Here is a 24,087-nt window from a genome sequence, read left to right on the forward strand (position 1 = left end):
TTTCCCTTTTCCTCCTTCCTCTCTGGTAGTGCCCACCTCCTCCCTTCGCTCCCACTCTTCGCTTTTTCCTTGTTTCCTTCTTCCTTTCCATTGGGCTTCCCGTCTTTTATCCTCTGTGAGCCCCAGGGCCGAGACTACAGATAGGAGGCACGAAGCCTGCAGGACTGGCCCGAAGGGCAGAGCTGCGAAAGCACGGGGCACGCGCCCAGGCTGGGGTACACAACCGGCCGCCTCGTGGCCGGGCCACCGGACTGGGAGCGGCGCGCGCGCCTCACGAGCTCCTGGCGCGCCCCCGACGGCCGACGGCCGGGGCCGCAGCGTGCTCGCCCCCGCCGCCAGCTCGCCTCACTTATGGGTCGGAAACCGTGCGTGGGGGAGACTGTTCCAAGATGGCGGCCGGTTGCTGCGGGGTGAAGAAGCAGAAACTGTCCAGTTCGCCCCCCTCTGGCTCGGGTGGCGGTGGTGGCGCCTCCTCCTCCTCCCACTGCAGCGGAGAGAGCCAGTGTCGAGCTGGGGAGCTGGGACTAGGAGGCGCCGGTACGCGGCTCAACGGGCTGGGAGGTCTCACTGGGGGAGGTAGCGGCAGCGGCTGTACCCTCTCTCCCCCCCAGGGCTGCGGCGGTGGCGGGGGGATTTCCCTGTCACCACCTACGAGCTGCGGAGTGGGGACCCTACTTTCCACCTCGGCCGCCACCTCTTCCTCGCCCTCCTCCTCGTCCTCCGCCTCGTCCTCATCGCCCAGCTCCCGGAAGATGGTGGTGTCAGCGGAGATGTGCTGCTTTTGCTTCGATGTGCTCTACTGTCACCTGTACGGATACCAGCAGCCCCGGACGCCCCGGTTCACCAATGAGCCCTAGTGAGTACTGCGTCCTCCGCCGCCCTCTCCCTTGCGCTCGGGATGGGACTCATAGTTGAGGTAAAGTACCAGTCTGCCTCCCCGCCAACGGCTGCTCCTGCCCTTCTCCCTAACCCGGTCCCCAAAGCCAGTAGACATAAATCAGGGCACCCTGTGCTTTTTGCCCTCTGAGGTAGGCATCCCACACTTGGAGCAGGGTGCCGCTTCAAGAGATGGGTCGCTGGCTCCCAGAGGTGTTCGCTTTCTTTTTACAATAACTTTGAGGAGTTCTGACCCTTTCCTTCTCTCTTTCGACATCCCGCGTCCCCACCGCCTGGGTTTTGAGGATCTGGATTACTCAAGGTGTTGACCTCTTCTTCTTTCTTTAAACCCGGTGAAAGTCCCACCAGTATTCCCGCCTTGAGCTTAGAAACTTGCTATCCCGTTGCAGGGTGAAAAATAGCAACTATCCAACTTCTGTTGGTGATGGAACTTACCACCAGAGTTAAGTTTGTGTTTCCTTGTGTCCTGGGAAGGGAGGAGGTTTGTCAAAAACTCGTTTCCCCTTGCTACCTATTTTTATCCGTGAGCAAACCCATTAAAACGTGTTTCTAGTGAAGCACACCTCCAGCTCTCTAACGTTTGAGGAGTGAGACCTTTTTTTAAATTCTACCGTCTGGGTAATAGCTCATTCAGAGAGCTGTCCCCATAGAGCCACTGTCATTTTGTACATTAAGTGTGCATTCGCTTTTGTGTCGATTTCACTTTTAAGAAATCTATGTTAGACTTGACGATTTTAGAAATAGGCGATCGCTGCAGTGTGTAGGAATTTTTATGGTGTCCTTTAGTTTTGTACTTTTTAGTTACTTTATCCTTCAGGTATGTGGTTGAAATTGTTTAAAATAGCACTGTTACAGCTGAAAGCCACGTTAATTCTGATTCTTGTCCACTTAGATGTGTGGGAGATGGGACATATATTTTTTGTGTGTAAAGTGAGTGTAACCTGACTTTCTGAATTAAATGCTAGACATAATGTAAAGCCCAAGGAAGGGCAGAATGACAAAGAAGGCGATTGTTTTTATTATGAGTACTTAGCATCAACAAGAAAAATAATAGAGAAAATTTTCAAAGAAGTTTATACAGAAAAGCATCAACCCTTTTGCTATTGATGACAGGTGTCCCTTGTCCCCATATCATAAATACCTGAATCGATGTTCTTTATAACCGCTTCTTTTCACTTTGGGAGATTAGGGATTATACTGCAATTGAATAAGTACAAACACTTATGCCTAGACTAAAAAGATATTAAATTATTATGTAAAGTGGAAATTGCAATAAAGTGTCCTGGAAATTGTAATTTTGTATCATTTGTTTTCTTTGGCTTTGATACTTTAACTGTATTTAATTTTGTTTGACTCCTCTGTGTTCTGTGCATTTTCTTCCAGACTTTGTTCATCTTTGGGCATTTGTTCATAAGAAATACATGAAATGGCATCCAGACTGACACTGTCAAATCAATTCAGTATCTTTATAAATATCATACTTTTAATTCTAGGAGCTTAAATGCTAAAGCTACACCTTTACTTTGCCAATTTGTTCTTTGATTAAAAAGTAAAATTCATTTTGAAAAGACTGCCAGGTGAAAAAAATTATGAAATATTTATTAGCATGAGTCACTTATTTGTGGCTTTTTTGCCTTCTCCTGGGTGTCTGTGATGTATTAGAGGCAGTCCTGGGATGATACATAGGTTGGTTCTACAAAGTCATGGGACTGCAAAAATTCATTGCTGTGTAGTTAGAAGTTTGGCAAAGGCTGTTTTACTATTCATGCTCCATTGCTCCAAAGCATATGAGAACACACTTTCAGAAGGTGCTATTTTCACACATTTTAAAGTGAGTTTGAGTTAACTGAATGACTAACAAGAATTTTAAAAGGAAAGTGAGCTTGACCAGTTCATATAAAAAATGCTTTTGAAAATGTACTTTAGCAGTAGCTACTTTGAACATGTACTGAGGTATTGTTTCTCTTCTAATACCCTATTCACTGGAATTCTTTTTCATAAAGTTAAACTGATAAAATATAACACAATTTTGATTATTGTGGATAAGTTGAAATAGAAGAATAGTAACTATTATCATTTAGCTGTCTTTGAATGTGTCATGTATTCTACAGAACAACTAATTTAGAAAAGACACAACACGAACAAGGGCAGAATGAAAGTTCACTTAAGTGGAAGGAGGACTACATCTTATTTTCATTTATCTTAAAGTCATTTTTGAGGTGTACTGTGGGAAATTCAGGAAACTTGCTTACAAGTAGTGTTTGATTTTGGGAGCAAAATAACTATAATCACTTGACAGTGCCTTAGTAACCAGCACACGTTTTTTTCTCTTTTACATACAAGGGGCAAAGTAGGTTTACAGTTGCTCATATGGAGAACAATACAATAATTAATAAATAATAACAAATTCTGTGTCTCATGTACTCAAAACTTGTAAACCTACTTTTGCCACACCCTGTAGTTAACAGCATTGTGTACTCATTAGTTCGGTTTTGTGGTGGGGGCCCTAAGACAAATAGACATATTGCTTGTTTTCCCCTCAGAGTTACTAGTATTGTGTCATGAGCAGTGGTATTTCAGGTCCTGTCCTTGTCCACCAGAAGATGTGCTTTCAACAGTTTGAGATTCTTTTGTGTAAAAAGCACACCTTTTCATCCCTTCCCAGGACCTTACTGTGAAAAGTGTCTGTAACTGGTGAAATCTGCCTTTTGTGGGTATAGAAGTCCTAGATGCATCAGTTTTCCTTCCACTCTGAAAGGCTATGACAAATTTTCAGCGATCTATCTGTTTTAGGTTTGGGGGATGGATGGGGATGTCAGTATATGAACGAGCCGTATGGATACAAATTCTTCACCATCGCTGCTGTTTTCTTGGATTGCTCACCTCACTGCAGAGAGGTAGCAGTAGCTAGAGCTTGGGACTATGGTAGAAACTTGTTTAGTGGAAGACAGATAACGTTTGTACATTACTAAATCCTCAGTTTCAGTTGTAACAGGCACACATCTGCCCACAGAAGTAATGTTCAAGACATGGTAAAAATGTGACTTGACCTGCACTTAACTATTCCAAGTCATTTCTCCTAGATTTATATGTGGGAACCCAGTTAGCCATGTTATAGAAAACCATTTGCTACTATAAAGGGATCCACTGTGCCTGCCAGGTGTTGAGCCAGTTAAACTGTACAGCAGTCATTCTCAACCTTGGCCACACTTCAGATCACTGGGGAATTATTAAAAATATGGATGCCTGGGTTCCAACCCCAGAGGTTCTGGTTTAATTGGACTTGGATGGGGCCTAGGCATCAGGATTATTAAAAGTTCCCCAGGTAATTTTAATGTGCGGTTGAAGCAGAATACTGGTTGTATTCGACTAAGTCTGACCCCAGAGATTTGGATTAATTTGGTCTGGGGTGGTACCTTGGAACCCATATTTTATGAGCACCCTGGGTAATTTTGTTAAATAGCTGGTTTGGGAAACACTTGCAATATGGTCTGCAGAAGACATCACCTGGGAACTTGTTGGAAATGATGGCTCTAAGGCCCTACTTCAGACCTGCTGAGTTCGAATCTGCATTTTAACAAGTTCCCCAGATGATTCTTATGCACATTAAAGTCTGAGGAGGAGTGGTTCTTGAACGTACATCATAATCTCCTGTAGTGCTTGTTAAAACACAAATTGCTGGGCCCCATTCCCAGATTTTCTGATTCAGTGGGTCTGGGGTGGGGCAGTGAATTAGCATGTCTAACAAGTTCCCTGGTGATGCTGCTCCTACAGTTCCCAGAACCACAAGTGAGCCCCTCTAGGTTAGAGTAGTGGGGACCTGAATACTACCTGAACCACTATAAGGGGCTGGCAGTTTTCAATGCCACTTTCCAGTGTAAAACTTCCTGCCCCCATGTCACTGTCCTTTACCATCTTCTTTCCAGTTTAGCACCAGGAAGATTGAATGCTGCCTTGATCATAACAGGAGTACAAGGTTCTTAGGATGGTTTGAAGAGTGGAGAGAGCGACTCTTGAAAACCTGTAGTGTGATTTGATTTTATTTTCCAGAGATTTTGTTAAATGCCAGGGGCACATTTTAGGAGTTAAAAACAGCACAGATATGATATCTCACAGTGAGCTGTATTGATTTTAATAAGTAAAGCCCCCTTCTGTTACCATAAGAAAAGCTTTGGTGATTAGCTTACTAAGTAAGCTGTTGTGGTAAGATTTTAAAAGCTTTACTTACACTTATGCTTGCTGGATTGCATTTTAAGAATTTCCCCTATTAACAAAGAAATGTAAAAGGACCCTGCTAAGGCACTGGGATTGTTTAGTTTTATATCTTTAAAGCTGTGTTGCATCTCATGTCCCATTAATTTTAATTTTAATCTTACCGCCTTTGAAGTTAATGCAGTTCTACATTTTGTATAGACCATAGCAAATAAAAGAGACTTTACTATTAAACATCAATAAGTGTGGTTTTCCATTACAATGAATTATTATTATTACTTTTTATTTTATTTTTTTTACAAATCTGCTCATGCCTATTTTAAGACACTCTGATCAGGTGTTTTGAACAGTTAACTCTTGATTGTCTTGGCACAATAGTCCAATTACTGTTTTTTAGCCTGCTTCGGAGGGATTACTTTGTGTTAGGGAGGTGAAGCAGGCACTCTGTTTCACTACAACAGTAACTATCCTATTGCACATCAGTGAAAAAATGCCTTGATAATGCAGTTCAGGTCAAAGTGATATTAAATCAACATTTTAAACACAGGCTATTACATTTCTATTATATCTTTTTTAATGAAAACTGACCAGAATTGCTGGAAGGTGTGTATGTCTATTGCAGATGATGATACTAGGCTATTACAGATTTCCTTATTCATGCTAGCATAGTGGTCATAAAGTCTAGATTTTCTTAAAAATTGTCTGAAAAATAGAATGTTTGGTATAATATGGGTTCTTTTCAATACTGTTAATTTCCATTGGGAGACAATCTGGTGTCCTATCTTACTGATAAGAAAGAAAGCAGGCACACTCCCTCACCCTGCCCAGTTATCATTAATTCTGTAAAGACCATCAGTCACTTGAATAAAAGCATATATGGAAATATAAATTACAAAATTATTTATATATATATATATATATATATACACACACACACACACATACATACATAAAGGTATATGTAAAGCAAGGTATATTTAGTTAAATGAAAAGACAATGCTTATTTAACCTTCTCCCCCATATGGCCAGAGGGAGTAATAATCTTGCTCATAGTCTTTCTTGCTTATGAATTTTGTTTGTGCTGTGGTCAGGCCTCAGTTAGTGCATGACAGCTAAGAAGGAATCTCTGCTGGGATCCAATGGAAAGAAAGACTACTACTAAGAAAGTGAAAAATGCTCTGTTAGCCCATGCATTAGTTGTTTGTTATAAACACATTCTAACATTCACATTATTGTCTTTAAAAAGATGTACAGTTTTTGAAATTATGTTTGTGTAAAACACTATCACTTATTACTGTAATGGATTATAATTTTTTAAAGATTTTATTTATTTATCTTTAGAGTGGAAGGGAAGGAGAGAGGGAGAGAAATATCAATGTATGGTTGCCTCTCATGGGTCCCCTGCTGGGAACTGGCCTGCAACCCAGGCATGTGCCCTGACTGGGAATCAACCACAATCGTGTGGTTCACAGGCCCACGCTCAATCCACTGAGCTACACCAGCCAGGGCAATAATTTTGAAGCCAGTTAGGCTTCCCATTTATAGATCATTGTAATTTTTGAGAATGTATATGTGTGAAACACTAAAACTTGTGCAGTGAGATTACTCAGAGTTCACTATTTCAATAGGCATTATTCTGTTCTCTGGGTGTCACACATGCTTGCCTGTTTTAATGCAGAACAATGACCAGGGTTTTTATATTTAAATTTTCTTAAATGGCTGTTTTTGTGAACTTGTATAATAGTGTCTCTTTTTGATACTGTTCTGAGTCAATTAAGCTAAGTAAGGACCAGCAGTAAAAGCCAGGGTCTGCCAAGAATGGACACTCAATGTGTAAGCTGTCTTTCCACACAGTAATAGTTGCTCACCGGACACTGGAGACAGTGTGGGAAGCCGGTGGTTGTGTAGGTGGGAAGAGTAAGTTTCCCAACAGTAAACTTGTTTAGAGTTGAGCTTCTATAGTTACAGGGTTGCTAAGAGCAAAGTGGAGCCACAAGCTTATGTAGTAAAAAGAAAAGACTCCAAAGGAATAAGTTCGGTGTAATAGTATATTTGGTTTGGTGGAGCATAATTTTTGTTAGGTCCAACTCTAAGTGGCATCTTTTCTATGAAGTGTGGGTATATTTTGTACAGCTCTTAATGTACCATACTTTCAAACTTACTCAACCTTAAAAAAATGTTAGTGTTGAATAGCTGAGTGGAAATTATATGTCACTGGGAGAAAACCTGTTTTTCCCCCCTGCGTATACATTATGCTCAGTTTCATGGTTGGAAACCAGAGAAATAGAAGAGCTAGTTCTACCCTCACCAAGCTTACAGTGTTGCTCAAGATATAATAGAAATATCAAAGGCACTTAAAATGCTTACAACACAATATATACATAACTGTAGATGAGATCGATACATGAAAAATATGGTACATAAGCATGGTAATGACATGGAATAAAGGAGTGGTCAGGTAGAAGGTTTTTGAGAGAGGATAACTTTTGAGCCAAGTTTTTAAATGGCAAAGGCCATTTAAAATTATTGGCGAAGAGTCTCTATACCAGTAGATCTTGAAGTCTTACTTGGTTGTTCTCAAACCAGTTGCTGTCACCACCACACAGTAATTGGGGATTCCCAGCAGCTGTCTTTAGTCAGCAACTTGCACTCTCAACATTCTCCATACCACTCCCCTTGCTCCAGTCTCAAAGCTCATAAACTTCAAGGAAATTAAAATAGCCTGTTGTCTTTGGAACCCTTTGAGAAAGCTGGATAAGAGATACTGGATCTTGTTATTGTTTTTATAATTATTAGTAAGAGAACAGTATTTTCAGAAGAGTCCTCTAGAATGTAAGATGGGTTGGAAGAAGAAGAGTCTCAAGGTAGGGGAGATCAGCTGGGCTTAAATATATGAGGGCAGTAGGAAAACTGGCATTGAAAAAATGGGGAAGTCACCCAAGGGGCAGAGTTTGTGAATATAGGAATGTTATAAAATCAAGAAGTAGAAGAAATTGTGTGAATATAGGAATGTTACAAAATCAAGAATTGGAAGAAGTTATCAGCATATGTAGGAACTTGCACTCCAGGGCCAGGTTTTGTGTAGGAGTGGAAAGATTGCAGCTCACCTGTTTTTTGACTTCCATCATTGCCTCTTTTTTTTCTTTTTTTTTTTTTTTTTGGCTCTGTGCCTGGCTATTCTTGTGCTCAGAAAAAGTTTGTTCAACAGCTCTGTTGGAATGGCTATGAAATTTGATCACAAGTGTAAGAACCCCCTATTCTCAACTGTATCTAATTTGAGAGAAAGGAGAAGATGTTGGTTTATAGAATTTGAATCAAGTATAAAAATAGCTGAGATAGCTTTTGGATGAGGACCTGAAGTTAGGTGATTGCATGTGAGTAAAGAGACTTTGCAGGGGAAAAAAGCCTACCAAATTCCCACTGCTGGGAAAAGTGAGAGAGGCTTTGGACAAAATTCAGTTTATAAGCCTGAGGAACCAGGAGGAGGATGGTGCCACTAAAAAATATGGAAGACAGATGGGGCAATAGATAGGAAGAAACAAATAGTTGGTCAAGTGAAATTAGATTCCTTAATATGTGTATTTCAAGTGTTGGCAGTTAACAAATGTCATTTCTTTTTAATTAGCAGAACCACAGAGAAGCAACGATTTAGTTTGTCTCTTGGTATATCTCCTGCCTCCTCTCTACCTCCGCAATTGTGACTTTGAACTGCTCATATGAGTAGAGCTCAATGATACTTTTTAGCTTTGTATTGCTAATAAAGACATCTGACAGAATGTTTGGTTTCCCTAATGTAGATTTATACATTTTTCTCAGTCTCTGGGCTTAGTAATTTTTAAAGCAGTCAGGAATTCTTATATTTTCTTATGTGTGAATATCATGGCACAGCCTTCAGCAAACTGGAGCCTCATGGAGGACCATGTCAGGAATTGTAGTTTCAGATGTTGGATTAAAGAATTTAATGAAGGATTGCGAGTACTGTCTGGTATAGATTCTAGATCCCATGTCATCAAACTTAGAAAGTAAGGAATCAAGCTGGATCTGTTTTGCAGCTTTGCTCAACAGTGAATGGACAGGATCAGCCTTATTGCTTTATGATCTTTGCGATCTTCACTGGATGTGCAAATGTGAAAAGGTCTGTTGAGTCCAGGCCTACTAGTATTAGTTTTTAAAATAAGGTCTGTGATAGTCTTGGTGATTCTTGCCTATCCCCATCCCTATCACTTTCATTTTACAGATAATCCACTTTGTGACCCAAAGCCACATACAGTGCTGGGAGATTTACAGTTGACTGTGGTATGTGATGTCCTGCCAAAAGATGCTGACCAGATCTCTAGTAATGGAAAATAGTGAGATTGACTTGACAGCCTATACAGCTTGCCTTGCCATTCCATATAATTTCTGTAAGCATATGACAATTCTAGTGACATCTTTTTTAAAAAATATTTTATTTATTTTAGAGTGAGGGGAAGGAAAGGAGAAAGTAAGGGAGAGAAATATCAATGTACAAGAGACACATTGGTCAGTTGCCTCTTGCATGCCCCCAACTGGAGACTTGGCCTGCAACCCAGGTATCTGCTCTGTAACCATGGGTTGAACTGGTACCCTTTTGATTCACAGGCCGGTGCTCAAAACACTGAGCCATACCAGCCAGGGCTCTAGTAACATATCTTAGATTGAGATCTTGGATTGCTGCAAGGTTGTGTAGCACCAGATTCTGAGCTTTGCTTCAGGTATTAGTGGAACTTTCATCTATTCTCATAGAGTGCAATCTATGAAAAACTGGTCTTGGTGCTGTCATCATAGAGTTCCCACTGTGTCTGCCTCAAAGAAATCCTCATGTATGAGTCACATCAGTGTGCTTCTTCTCTGTGCCATTAATATTCAAACAGCCACATAGGTAGTCAAACAACCACATAGTTGGATATAGGTGGTTTGGGGTGTGGATAAATTATGTAGCTGGTAAAACTTGGACCTCAGTGTGTGTGTGTGTGTATGTGCGCGCGCGTGCGTGTATCATTGTTGTTAGACAAATACCCTTTGTATCTGGATTTTGAACAATGGCGAGGTAAGTGTTTAGATGATGGGTTCTTTTTTACATCCTTTTAAAAATATGATAAGTGGAAGATGATGTTAGTGATTTATTCACTAGAGAAGAATCTTGTGATTCTGGCCTTTTTTTCCACGTTAGAGTATTGCTCTCGGTGTATTTTACAAAGTTCTCCATAATTAAACCAACTAACCAGTCAAACAGAAGCTTACTCTGCTTCTTTCCCATTACAAACAAAAAAACTTGCCCCTAGGTTGGCCAGGTACTTGATTTGGGGAATAGCTCTTTCTTTGATGTTAAGAATAGGTGCCCTACAGTCATTGGTAAATTTTTTTTGTTCAGTTCATGGATCCATGTACCCCACACTCTTATCAATTCAAAAAACCCTTAAAAGAACAAATGGGAATGGTACTGCTTCTGTTTCTCTGACACTAATAAGATGATACTTGGTTTGTGGTGTACTTTACTCCACAAACTCCTCTAACCATTGTGTTGTTTTGGCAAGTTGATTTCCAAAAGTCTACTCTTCCGCACTGAAAGTAATGGCTCTGTGGAGAAAGAGTGTCACACAGGCTGGAGGCAGGAATAGAGAGCACGTAGGAATCAGGGAGGGAGAAAAATGAGATTGTAGCTAAGTGAGGCAAAACCTGGATGCAGGGCAGAAAAAGGAGACTTGAGTGCATGATCTGGAGTAGTAATGCTCCAAGAAACAAATTTTACATTATACAAACTTAGATAATTCCTCCTTTAGAACCAATGACATGGCATTCTTGTTAAAAACATATTCTTATCAGAAACAGATGTACAGCATGAAGTTTAATAAGAGGACTTACATATGGGTCCCTTGACTGCTTCCAAGAGGCCACGTTGAAAATTACTTCTAGAGTGTTCACAGAAAGAGATCTCTAGGTAAGCTTGGGAGCTGTTGAACAAGTAGCCTAAGCATACTCCAAATGGATGAATGTAGCCACTCTTCGGACATTATCCTTTAAAAAATTTTTTTCTTGACTTGGCTTTGAGCATAGTTATAAATCCTCAGGTATTCAGATGTATCTTATTTTTAGGCCTGTGTATTTAGGTATTAATAGCTACTTAGATGTATGGATTTCCTTTTGTATAGCTTGCTCATAGTTATTTTTCCATAACAAAGAGTATGGAATTAAAGGATAGATCCAGCTATAATTTCTCATTTCAGAATGCAATCACAAGAATGCATCCTGTTGAGCATATATATTTCTCTGTACCTTGTCATCTGCATTTCTTGACAGGACATGCTATGGTCAGTCTGATTTGCAAATTACATTGTCACAGATAACTGGAGTATTAGCTATTTTTAGTTAATCAATTTCTCTTTAGTCAGTAGATCAGTGATTTTCAACTGGTATGCCACAAGAATTTTTAAAGCATACAATACCTTACTATTTAGTCAGAGGCACTGACCTCTTTTCCCTTAGATTGTCAAATAAAAAATGAGAACAGCCAATACAACAATAGCTGGCTGGTGTGAATGAATCAAAATTATACCTTTTGTATAATACAGTACTGTTAAGTATAAGAACCATGTTCATGTTTTTTAAAGGTACATAATACTGGTGCTACTTAAACAAATTATTGTTTCATAGGAATTTGGGGAATCTTTTAAAAATTATTTTTACAAGCATCATCATCATTATTGCTGTTGTTGTTATTTTTATTTTTATTACTATTTGTGTGTGTGTGTGCCTGTGTGTCAAATCATCTTCTGGAAAATGATTCACAAACGTATTAGAGATGCACAAAGCTCATTTACAGGAGAACCTTGAGGTTTATTTATTTACTTATTTAGGCATTGAGGTACTTACTTTTCCAAACTTATTGAAAATTATTCATAAACTAGATTAAATGCATTGGCATCAGAAGTATCCATTAAAAATATTTTGAACTTTGTAGCCTCTTAGTATTTAGCCTGGCAATTATCATTTACTTTATTGGTATACATAATACCAACTCCTTGTTATGAAAAGAACTTATTTTCTAGCTTACCTTTTAAGTTGTCATTTTTGTCCCTTGTTCTTTAGAGCTTTCTAATGAATTTTCTAGTAATAATATAAGGAAATGTCTTTGATAGGTAGAATCTTTACCCTTATTCACCCATTTCTAACACTGGAAGGACCTAGGCATTAAGGGTGAACATTGGTTTTGACAGTAGAACCTGATATTTCTGAGGAAATGTGTTTTCTAAAGAGATGGAAAATTGGAAGACACCTTGCCTATTAGGATATTTTAAGTAAGTTTAATTTCATATATCTATATAAAAACCACTTTAGTCAAGTACTTCTTGAAATTGTTTCTTAAAGTGCACACACTTGCTTCTAATGAAAAGTTCACATCTAAAAGTAGTAGTGACATTTGTGAAATATTACTTACGATCGTCATGGGTCTTGAAAGTTGTTTATTTGCCCCATGTCTACACAACAAGTATGAAGTTCTTTATCATTAGCAGAGGTACAGACATATTACTACATTGTAATGTATTAATTTGGATTTTGGAACAGTTTCTCTCTTCTTCCATTTCGAGATGACTTTGCAATTCTAAAGAGGAAATTAGAATTTCCACCATGGTTATCCCTTTGCTTATAGACATTTAAAAGTGAATATTTATTTAAGCTTAAAGATTTATTTGTCAGCATTATCTTAAGACAGTGTGTTTTACATCAAAACCCATCTCATTCTAAGCTACTACAGCTCTTCATAGTGTAGTAAATTCTAATACTTCCATTCAACAAGTAATATTGCTGTTGTGGGCCATTGTGCTAGGCTCCTTTTAGGGTGTGGGTGAAAGGTCTGTAAGATAGGCATAAGACATGCTGCCTACCATTAGAAACTTTGCAGTCATATTAAGGAGATAAGATTCATGAAACGATGATGTCACACATGATTTAAAGGCCAAAGAGTGATGAAGACAATGAAGTCTGTAAGCATTTAGATAAAGACTAATGTGGGCTAGAGTTATAGAGGAGGGCTTCATGGACAGAATAGGATTTGGCCTGGTAGAGCTTTCATAGATGAAAAAAGCATTCTAAACATGGAAACAGCTTAAAGACACAGAGGTTAATAGGAGCATTATATAGTAGTCCATGGGTACCAATCAAAGGTAGATTGACTGCTGGAGTGGAGGGGAGAATCCCAGCAAGGAGGGGAACCTGTCAGGAGACTGTTGCTAGAATTCAGACATTGGGAAATGAAGGTCTGCCAGTTGATTTTAAATTATTAATGGCCTGTGAGTTGCTGAATTGTATCTTTCTTGGTAAAGTTTCCATTTTGACAGTTAATTATACCTCAGGAGCTCCTTTAATGTCATGAATGTCATGAAACCTGGACAAGAGACTGGTAAATAACACAAGCAGCAGTCTGCTGTATAGACAAAGTACTTTTATTTGTCAGTAGACTTTCAGCATAAGTCAGATTAACATTGGTTATGTCATCCTTTGCCTGAGTGCCTTCAAAACTCATTGTTTTTCTTCTAATCTTCAGTGTATCAAACATGAGTTTGGGGAAAGTGAGAAACTATAAAGATTATGTAATTCAAAAATGAAACTACCCTGCTCTGGCTGATGTGGCTAAGTGGATGGAGTGCTGGCCTGTGAACCAAAGGGTCCTGAATCAATTCCCAGTCAGGCCAGTGCCTGGGTTATGGGCCAGCTCCACAGTAGAGAGCACTCAAGAGGCAACCACATATTGATGTTTCTCTCCTTCTTTTTCTCCCACCCTTCCTCTCTCTCTAAAAATAAATAAATAAAATCTCTAAAAAAAATGAAACTATCCTAATTACTATAGAATAAATAAATGGCTCTAAACCACTTCTTCCCTTCCAAATATTGAAAAAATTTTACTTGGATGTTGCAAATATAACCCACATAAGGTGGGTACTAGGAATTACAATAACTGTAGGGGGATAGATTATTAACTGTTGAATGATGTCATTTATTAAATTAGCTTAAAATAGTTTAGTCTAGTAGGTGTGTTCTTTTTTCACCATTTTTGATATATTTTATTGATTACACTATTACAGTTGTCCCAATTTTTTGCCATTGGCCCTCTTCTACTCACTACTTTCCATTCCCTCTGGCAGTCCCCCCCCTTAGTTCATGTCCATGTGCCGTGCATATGAGTTCTTTAGCTATTTCATTTCCTCTACTGTTCTTAACATCCTCCTGCCTCTCCGTACCTACCAATTTGTACTTCTTATTCCCTGTACCTTTTCCCCAGTTCTTGCCCTTACCCCTCCCAATTGATAACCCTCTAAATGATCTCCATATCTATGATTCTATTTCTGTTCTGCTCGTTTGCTTAGTGTGTTTTTTAGATTCAGTTGTTGATAGTTGTGAATTTATTGCCATTTTAATGTTCATAGCTTTGATCTTTTTCTTAAATAAGTTCCTTTAATATTTCATATAATAATGGCTTGGTGATGATGAACTCCTTTAGCTTAACTTGTCTGGGAAGCGCTTTATCTGTCCTTCCATTCTAAATCATAGCTTTTCTGGGTAGAGTAATCTTGGTTGTAGGTCCTTGCTTTTCATCACTTTGAATGCTTCTTGCCAGTCTCTGCCTGCCTGCAAAGTTTCCCTTGATAAATCAGCTGACAGTCTTATGGGAACTCCTTTGTAGGTACCCATCTGCTTTTCTTTTGTCACTTTTAAGATTGTCTTTTTGTCTTTAACCTTTGGCATTTTAACTATGAGATGTCTTGGTGTGGTCCTCTTTGCATTGATCTTGTTTGGGACTCTCTGGACGTGTATGTCTATTTCCTTCACCAAATTAGGGAAGTTTTCTTTCATTATTTTTTCAAAGAAGTTCTCATTTTCTTGCTCTTTCTCTTCTCCATCTGGCACCCCTATGATTTGAATGTTGGTATGTTTGGATATGTCCCAGAGGCTCCTTAACCTATCCTTGGTTGTTTTTTTTTTGGGGGGGGGGTGGATTCTTTTTTCTTCTTGCTGTTCTTGTTGAATGTTTTTTTCTTTCTTAAGTTCCAAATCATTGATTTGATTCAAAAGCTATGATTTAGAATGGAAGGACAGATAAAGCGCTTCCCAGACAAGTTAAGCTAAAGGAGTTCAGTTGATTTGATTCTCAGCTTCATCCACTCCATTGTTGCTTGCCTATAAATTTTTCTTTATATCACTTAGTGTAACCTTCATTTTTTCCTCGGTCTTTTTTATGCTGTGGAAGTATGTATTGAGTTCCTTGAGTGTTCTTATAGCCAGTGTTTTGAACTCTGCATCTGATAGATTGCTTATCTCCATTTTGTTTAGTTCTTTTTCTGGAGATTTGTTCTGTACTTTCATTTGGGCCATATTTCTTTGTGTCCTCATTTGGGCAGCCTCCCTGTATTTGTTTCTAGGTGTTATGTAGAGCTGCTTTCACTCCCTATCTTAGTAGCATGGCCTATTGTAGAAAAACGCACTGGTTAGTTGGATGGGGTGGAGCCTTAGTGAATTGCCAGGGTGGGGCAACCTCTGTGAAACAGGTTGCCAGAGTCTCAGATATGGTGTTGCAGCTCTGTGGCTCTATGTGGGGGAGGACTCAGGAGAGGGACAATGTTGCTGCCTGGCCTCTGGAGCTTTTTCTGGGAGGAAGATGTGCTCTGGCACTTGCTCTGATGCCATATACTTTAATTTCTCCTGTATACCACTGGTGCCCCTCCAGCTGCTTGCCCGGTTTTGAAGCCCAGAGGGAGTGAGTCTGTGTAAGTCCTAAGACTATGTGGATCCTGTAAGACGAGATGCCTAATAATTCCAGTTTCTTTTGCTGCCCCAAACCCTACTGGTTTTTATAGACCGAAGTTATGGGGACTTATCTTCCTGGCACTGGAACCCCAGGCTTGGTGGTCTGGTGTTGCTGGGATTTCTTGCTCCTGAGGCATCCCTCCCCATTTTTATTCACTACACATGGAAGTGGGACCATCCATTTCAGGTATCTGCCCCTCGTAGCTGCTTGGATGAATGTGACTTCTTTAATTCCTTGTTTGTTGGACCTCCACACACCTTGATTTTCTGGTGATTCTGGGTGGTAGTTGTTTTGTAATTTAGTTGTAATTTTTGCTGTGGTTGTGTGAGGAGATGAGCTGTGTTTACCTATGCCTCCATCTTGACTGGAAGTTCCCCAGTTTCTGGGTGTGTTCGTAACATGCCCTATTCAAGAATGCTACAACTCTAAGATGTAAACTATAGAAGCAAAATAAAGGTTTTATAACATTATTTAGAATCAAAATTCTAAAATAATTTTCTGAATTACAATAGAACTACATATTTTATGTTGAACAACAATTACCCTTTGAAGAAAAACATCCAAAATTCTCAGTCTTTTGTTGATGATTTGTCTTTAATTATACTAAGGCATAAGTTTAAACCCAAACTTGTAATCAGTGTAAATTTTTTTCTGAGATAGAAAAACACTCTTTAGGTCAAAGAAATGAAGAGGGAATAATAAACTAGAAGAGTAAGCCTGTGAACTAATGCTGAGTAATGTGTTCCTTGCTTATTTGGAGGCTGAATTATCATTTTTTTAAAATTAAATGTATTGGGGTGATATTGGTTAATAAGATATATAAGTTTCAAGTATAGATTTCTATGAAACATTATCTGTATATTTCACTGTGTGCCCACCATCCAAAGACAAATCATCTTCTATTACCATTTATTTGACCCATTTTACCCTTTAATATCCCCCACCCCCTTCCCTCTGGTAACCACCATACTGTTGTCTGTGTCTATACATTTTTGTCTGTTTTTCTTTTTTGTTCATTTGTTGCTTTCTGTTTTATATTCCACATGTGAGTGAAATCATGTGGTTAACTTTTTTATCTGACTTGTTTTGCTTAGCATGTTATTCTCAAGAGCCATCCATGTAGTTACAAATGGCAGTATTTCATCTCTTCTTACAGCTAAGTAATAGCCATATATATATGGTTATGTATATAATTATATGTATAGAATTACATTATATGGCTATTATATATATATATATATATATATATATATATATACACACACACACATACATACATACATACATACCACATCCTCTTTATCCAGTTCTCTACAGTTCTCTAGCGAAGGACACTTTGGTTGTTTCCATGTCTTGGCCACCTTGAGTAATGCTGCCATGAACACAGGGGTACATATATCTTTGTGAATAAATACTTTTAATTTTGGGGGGTAGATACCCAAAGGAGGGGTTTCTGGGTTATATGGTAACTCTATTATTAATTTTTTTTGAGCTTCCACACTGGTTTTCTCTAGTGACTGTACTAGTTTACATTCCCACCAGCAGTGAATGAGGGTTCCTTTGTGATCACTGTAAATTTCTATTTTATTTTAGTAACTCTCTTTCATTTTCCAGAGCATTTCAAAAAGGGAATTATTTCTCACCTATAAGGCTGATCTTTGACAGGTTTTAGCCACATAATCATGAAAGTTGTGCCAGTGTACTCAGGAAGTTAAAAACAACACTAACATGATGCTCATTAATAGTGTTCTCTCTGTAGTCAGATTTTGTTTATAAGTAAATGAGGACTCCCTCATATTATAGCTTTGAATTATGAATTATCTGTGACATGATGAAATGCCAGATGTTAAAGAAAATAGTGGTAATCAAATATTTTTTAATCAATTTTTTTCAAATAGTATAATGGATTTCGACCTATGAAGATGATTGTATACCCCTGTCTCATAATTGGGTAGGAAGCCAAATGGAATCCAGTGGTTCTTAGACCACACAAACGTCCCTGATCAGTCTCAATATGCTTAAAATCTTTATGAATAAATGTGAATGTCGTCATTAGAATACAGAGAGATAATTTTGCTTATACATGGTTGAACCATTTAGAGGCCAATTTAATTTTCACAGGCTTCAAACAATAGGTATTTTAAACAGGCAATGAACTCTATAGTGTGGAACACAATAAAGTAAAAAAAATAGTCAGTGGTGTTTCCGGTTTAGCTGAGTCAAGAGAACAAGCAAATCCCATGTTAAAGTGGAAAAAAATGGGTGTGGGTCCAAAGGGTCTTGGTTCCCATCTCCATTTGGCTCCTCTTAGAAACTTTGCTGTATTTATTTCAGTTCAGTCTAGAGAGATTTAGTCTCTACAGAAGTGTAAGTCTTGAAGGTTTCTTTCACTTTCAGGAAATTATAATTATTCACCATCCTATAATAACCATTCATTAACCCTTTACTAAACTAATTTGCACCAGTGCAGCAGGGCTACTTTTGCTCTCCTGTTCTTAGAATTGTATTGTTGACTCCCAGTCTTTCTCACCCCAAAATTGAAGTATGAATCTAAAAAGATGCTTCTCTTCCTCTTCATCAATATAATTTGTTTCTTGAGCTTTGTCATTTTTGAGAGCAGCAGTCTTGAGTATTTGAAGGATTGGTAGCAACTGCATTACAGAATTTTTACCAATTAATTTTTAACAGTGTTTGCCTACTTGTATTATCCAGAAAATTATTTACTGATACCTCTACTTTTTCAGTTTGGGCAGATGGTAGAATGACAAAAGCAGAGAGGTTGTAAATTTATAACTGCAGGTTTTTTCAAACAATGGATTTGAACATCTAAAGGAATGTATAAACACTGTTTAACTGGCTTGGCTTTGAATTCAGGGCAGTGCTAGATTTCAAAGGTTTCTAAAAGTTTTTCAAAGGAGGTTTTAAAGCAGAAAATGAGTGGGATACTCCACTGTGTTCTTTCCAGTGTTTTACCTGGAACTGGGTATCTTTTCTTCTATGTGTATAATGGAGACTGTAAGGTCTTTGTGGGTTTGATATTATTTGTTATTTGGGGGCCGACCTGGCTATATATGTAACTATATGCAGGAAGGTAAAAACATTTTTTATGGTTCTGAAGGAGGTATGGTATAAGCTTTAATTGCCTGCTTATCTTTTACTCTATGATTCCATTCCTATAGGGGATTGGAGTGCTTGGGAAGCTATTTGGTACTATTTTGTAATTCTTTTTCTACTGTTTTGTTTTAAACTATAGGTTCCCATATGTTTAAATAAATGCTTTTTCATTTTCTGATATTTCTACAGTTAGGAATTTTTAATTGGTTGTTTAAGAATTGATTTTAGAGGTTTAGCAAACACACTGAATATTTTACATTTGGTGAGCAAAAGGAATACCTTTATTTGTTTTTATGGAAATTCTTAACGTGTCTATTCTCACATTAATATAATTTGGATGAAGAAGAACAGATTTCAAAAAGCCTTACCCAGGGAATTATAAATTTTCCAGAAAACACAAATAATATTTTAGCATGTAATTCCCTCATATAATGTTTTATTGCGGACTTGTTTATGTCATCGATCTGAGTGAAAGCTGAATTCAACACATTAGTTTTTAACTTATCCAAAATTAAAATGTTCTGACTAAGAACCAACACTGCTTTATGACTCTTAAATAATTTCCTTATATTAATTACCAGTAGTGGAAATTTGCTTTATTTGAAAGGAGGATCATTTTTTAAAACAATTTTATCACTTCCTGAGTTGTTGTGTAGTTTACAATGCAAACAAAACATCTAAATATAGTTGATATTAGGATAGACTTGCTAACTTAGCAACTCCTTCGCACATATTAGCCTTTACACAAGATTCACATTCTTCAAATAATGTCTCAGCAAAATGAAAAATTATTTAATCATTAATTTAATGGTTACTCATAAATTCCTGAAATTGCAGATTTTAAATCCATAAATTCTAAAGATACACAGTAGTGAATGCTTTACTGTATGCTCATGCTGGGTTTTAAAAATATATATGGAATAGAACAGTGAAACTCCAGATGAATAATAGTATAAATATCAATGAGATTATTACTGTTGATTTTTATGAGCAATTTCCTGCAAGTTAAGGATCTGTTCATTTCATTTATTTTTTTAAAAAAATTTATTTATTCTTAGAGAAAGGGGAAGGGAGGAAGACAGAGGAGAGAAACATCAATATGTGAGAGAAACATTGATTGGTTGCCTCTCGCACATGCCCCAACTGTGGACCTGGCATGCAATTCAGTCATGTGCCCTGACCAGGAATGAAACCAGCATCACTTTGCCTTGCGGGACAATGCTTAACCCAACTGAGCCACACTGGTCAGGGCAGGATCTGCTTCTTTTAAATTGGTTTTCTCAGAAAAGATCATAATGACTTTGTAATCAGCCTTACAGTGTTTTAAACATTAAGTCAGTGATTCTCATCATTTTTCTTCTTGCAACATGACACTGTGCCCTGCAGCATGACCTCCAAACTCGGGGAATTCTAGGTGCTACTTTAAGAGGAGCATGGCAGTTACATGGAAAGCTTTATGTGTTCATCACCCCCACCTGTTTCCCTCTCTCTCACAAAGGTATAAGTAGGTTGCTTTCATATCATACCTACAACTCAACTCATTCAGGAGCCCCAGAACTCTCCAAATGAATAATATGTTTGAAAACTCCTAATTTTGTATTAGAGTAATATCAGATGTTTTCGTAATTTGTAATTTGGTTTAGCAGCATTATAATGAATTATCAATTGTGTGTGATAAAATAGTAAGTGTTCTATTAAAATGTTTTTTTTAGTGTTCATGATTCTTTATTAAAGTCAAGACTTAGAGGTTATAATCACCATCTTCCTCATTTCATCTAAGAAATACACTTGAACCTTTCGTTAGTGACCTTTTATCTGTTATGACTGTAGGCATCGAACAAGATGCTATGCTCTCAGTTCCATCATGACTCAGATAAGTTATATTCTCTCATGTTCTTTTCTTTAAAATTAAAATATGTGAGTATTTAAAATGAAACAATATTTTTAAAATACTTCAAATGCAGCTAAATGTTGGTAACAATAAATGCTTTTTTAAATTGGATCTCTTCTAAGAAAACACATTTATTATAGTCATCAAAGGTACAATGGAATGTAAGTTTATGCTGATCATATTTTCTCTTTTCTAATTTCCTGAATACTTTAGCCTAGCAATTTATATGTAAATATCACCAGGGATCATACATATTTTGCTGAGCAATTTTAAGAGCTGAAGTTTACATTTCTTTTAGAAGACACTAATTCCAGAATGATTTTCAAACTCAAAGTAGGAATTTCCAGAATATTAAGTAAAGACATCAGAAAATGTACTCCTCCATAAAAGCAACATGAACACAGAAACATTTTTAAAACCACCTTTATCAGAATTCCGGAAATTAGCTAAAGACTTTCAACAACCTGAAGAGCATTTATTCATTAAAAACAGCTGATTTTCCCTGGAAATAAACCCAAGTCTCTATGGTGAATTAATATTTGATAAGGGGAGCAGAGGCATAAAATAGAGTAAAAAAGCCTCTTTAACAAATGGTGTTGGGAGATTGGACAGCTACACACCAAAAAAACTGAAACTCAACCGCCAAATTGCACCATACCCAAAAATAATATCAAGGTGGATAAAACAAATATAAGTCACGACACCATAAAAGTCCTATAGGAGAACATAGGCAGGAAAATCTCATATATTCCATGGAGCAGTATTTTCACTGATATGTCCCCTATAGTAAAGGATATAAAGGAAAGAGTAAACAAGTGGGACTTCATCAAAATAAAAAGCTTCTGCAACAGCTAAAGAAAACATCAGCAAAATGAAAAGGGAACCAACTGTATGGGAAAATATATTTGCCAATGATACCTTGGAGAAGGGTCTGATCTTCAAAATATATAAAGAACTCACATGACTCCACTCCAGGAAGACAGAAAACCCAATTAAAAAATGGACAATGGACCTAAACAGACACTTCTCCAAGGAGGACATACAGAGGGCCTAGAGACATATGAAAAGATGCTCAGCATCACTAGCCATCAGAGAGATGCAAATTAAAACCACAATGAGATACCACATCATACCAGTCACAATGGCCATCATAACCAAATCAACAAAAAAGTGCTGGTCAGGTTGTGGAGAAAAGGGAACCCTAGTGCACCATTGGTGGAAATGCAGACTGGTGCAGCCACTGTGGAAAACCGTATGGAATTTCCTCAGAAAACTAAAAATGGAACTGCCTTTTGATCCAGTGATCCCACTGCTGGGATTATACCTTAAGAATCCTGAAACACCAATTCAGAAGGACCTATACACCCCAATGTTCATAGCAGCACAATTTACAATAGCCAAGTGCTAGAAGTAACCTAAGTGCACATCAGTAAATAAGTGGATCAAAAAACTGTGGTACATTTACACAATGGAACACTGTGCAGCAGAAAGAAAGAAGGAGCTCCCACCCTTTGCAACAGCATGGATGGAACTGGAAAGCATTATGCTAAGTGAAATAAGCCAGGCGGTGGGGGACAAATACCATATGATCTCACCTATAAGTGGAAACTAATCAACAAAACCAACAAGCAAGCAAAATAACAACCAGGGACATGGAAGTTAAGAACAAACTGACAGTAACCAGAGGGGAGACGGATAATGGGGATAATAGGGGAACAGCCATCAAGGAACATCTTTAAAGGACACATGGACAAAGCCAAAGGGGGTAGACTCAAGGGTGGGAGGCAGGGATGGGTGGGATAGGGGGATTGATGGGATGAAAAAGGAGATAACTGTACTTGAACAATAAAAAAAACAGCTGTTTTTTTATGTGTGACCTTTGTTTGGTTTTTAACTTGCCCCAGTTCTGTCTCCCTTTCCCTAGCTCCACAAGGAAAGCAGCAACCTTGCACCCACAGTAACTATAGTAAGCAGCAGCTACAGGCGGGATCAAGCTTACCAAATATCCCCATCCTCAGAAAATTCTCAGGATTTGAATAGCCTGGCAGCTGCCTAGAAAGGCCCCATTCACAGGTTTGCCTTTATTTGACCTGGCTTATTATTACTCAATGGAAAAGCCTTATCTTGAGGGCATTTGTTCAAAACAATCAGGGGCAATTATTTAACATTACATCTGCCTGAGGTAGTGATACAGATACTAAAAGAATCAAGAAGAGGTTGGCCAAAAAACTTAAAAGGACAATATGAGGATGAGATAGGGGGCTTTAAAATGCTCCAAGATATTCTGGGGTATCTAAAAGGCCGTAAGCTTGTTGAGAGCTGTGTGCCTGCCCAGGAAAGACTTGACAAGGCCCTACTGGCCAACCTGTGGCTGACCTTGAGCATCTACAGAAGTGAGAAATGAAGACTAAGGTGGTGTTATAAGCTGCTGGAGAATTAAAGGCATGGCCCAGCACATAAACAGATTACCTTGGCAAAGGATGAAATATCTGTTGGTTAAAGACTTTTTATGAATTTTCTATCCACCCATTACCTGACCCCTAAGCTAACTGAACAGAGAATTCAAGTGGCTGCACTTGACAGGAATTAGTCCAGGCAAGTCACAAACAAACAGCAATAGCTACAACAAACCTAGGGGAGGGATGCAATTTCTAAACTTGCTACATTATATTATTTAAAATATCTAGTTTTTAGCAAAAAAAAATACAATCAAAGAAACAGATATGGCACATATACAAGGAAAAATGCAGTCAACATAAACTCCCTGAGGAAGCCCAGATACTGTGCTTACCAGACAAAACTTTAAATGAGCTATTATAAATAATTCAAAGGAAATCATGTTTAAAGAATTAAAGAAAAGTATATTAACATCTCACCAAATAAATATCAATAAAGAGATGGAAATTATTTTTAAAAACAAATTGAAAATCTGGAGTTTAAAATTTCAACAACTAAAATTGGTATCAATTTGAACTAATTTTTTAAGGTTAAGATACTAATTACAATTTTTAGGGCAATCATTAAGAAAATGACTCAAACTATGATAAAGAATTGGTAGGCAGTTTTAGAAATCTCAGTGCTTTGACAGGTTGGCTAGATTTTGGGAGTGAGATTATATGTTATTTTCTTTTTTGAAAAATATATTTTATCG

The 24,087-nt window shown here is 37.9% G+C and overlaps 1 protein-coding gene across 2 annotated transcripts in view; it reads left to right on the forward strand.

Moving 5' to 3' along the window:
• The first annotated feature begins 238 nt into the window (after positions 1-238).
• The window catches only part of AMMECR1 (AMMECR nuclear protein 1), a 140,150-nt gene continuing 116,301 nt past the window's right edge, over positions 239-24,087 (forward strand). Inside the window, exons 1-2 of one of the 2 annotated variants that reach the window (XM_037045902.1) lie at positions 465-537; positions 612-856. In XM_037045902.1, coding sequence (XP_036901797.1) covers positions 753-856 — 104 coding nt within the window. In that variant the 5' untranslated portion in view covers positions 465-537; positions 612-752. Of the gene's footprint in view, positions 857-24,087 lie in introns of both variants that reach the window. The other variant, XM_037045901.1, reaches the window with a different exon arrangement.

Source organism: Sturnira hondurensis, unplaced genomic scaffold, assembly GCF_014824575.4.
Source record: "Sturnira hondurensis isolate 20B ecotype Veracruz unplaced genomic scaffold, ASM1482457v3 Scaffold0004501, whole genome shotgun sequence".
In the NCBI taxonomy this organism is placed as follows: Eukaryota; Metazoa; Chordata; class Mammalia; order Chiroptera; family Phyllostomidae; genus Sturnira; species Sturnira hondurensis.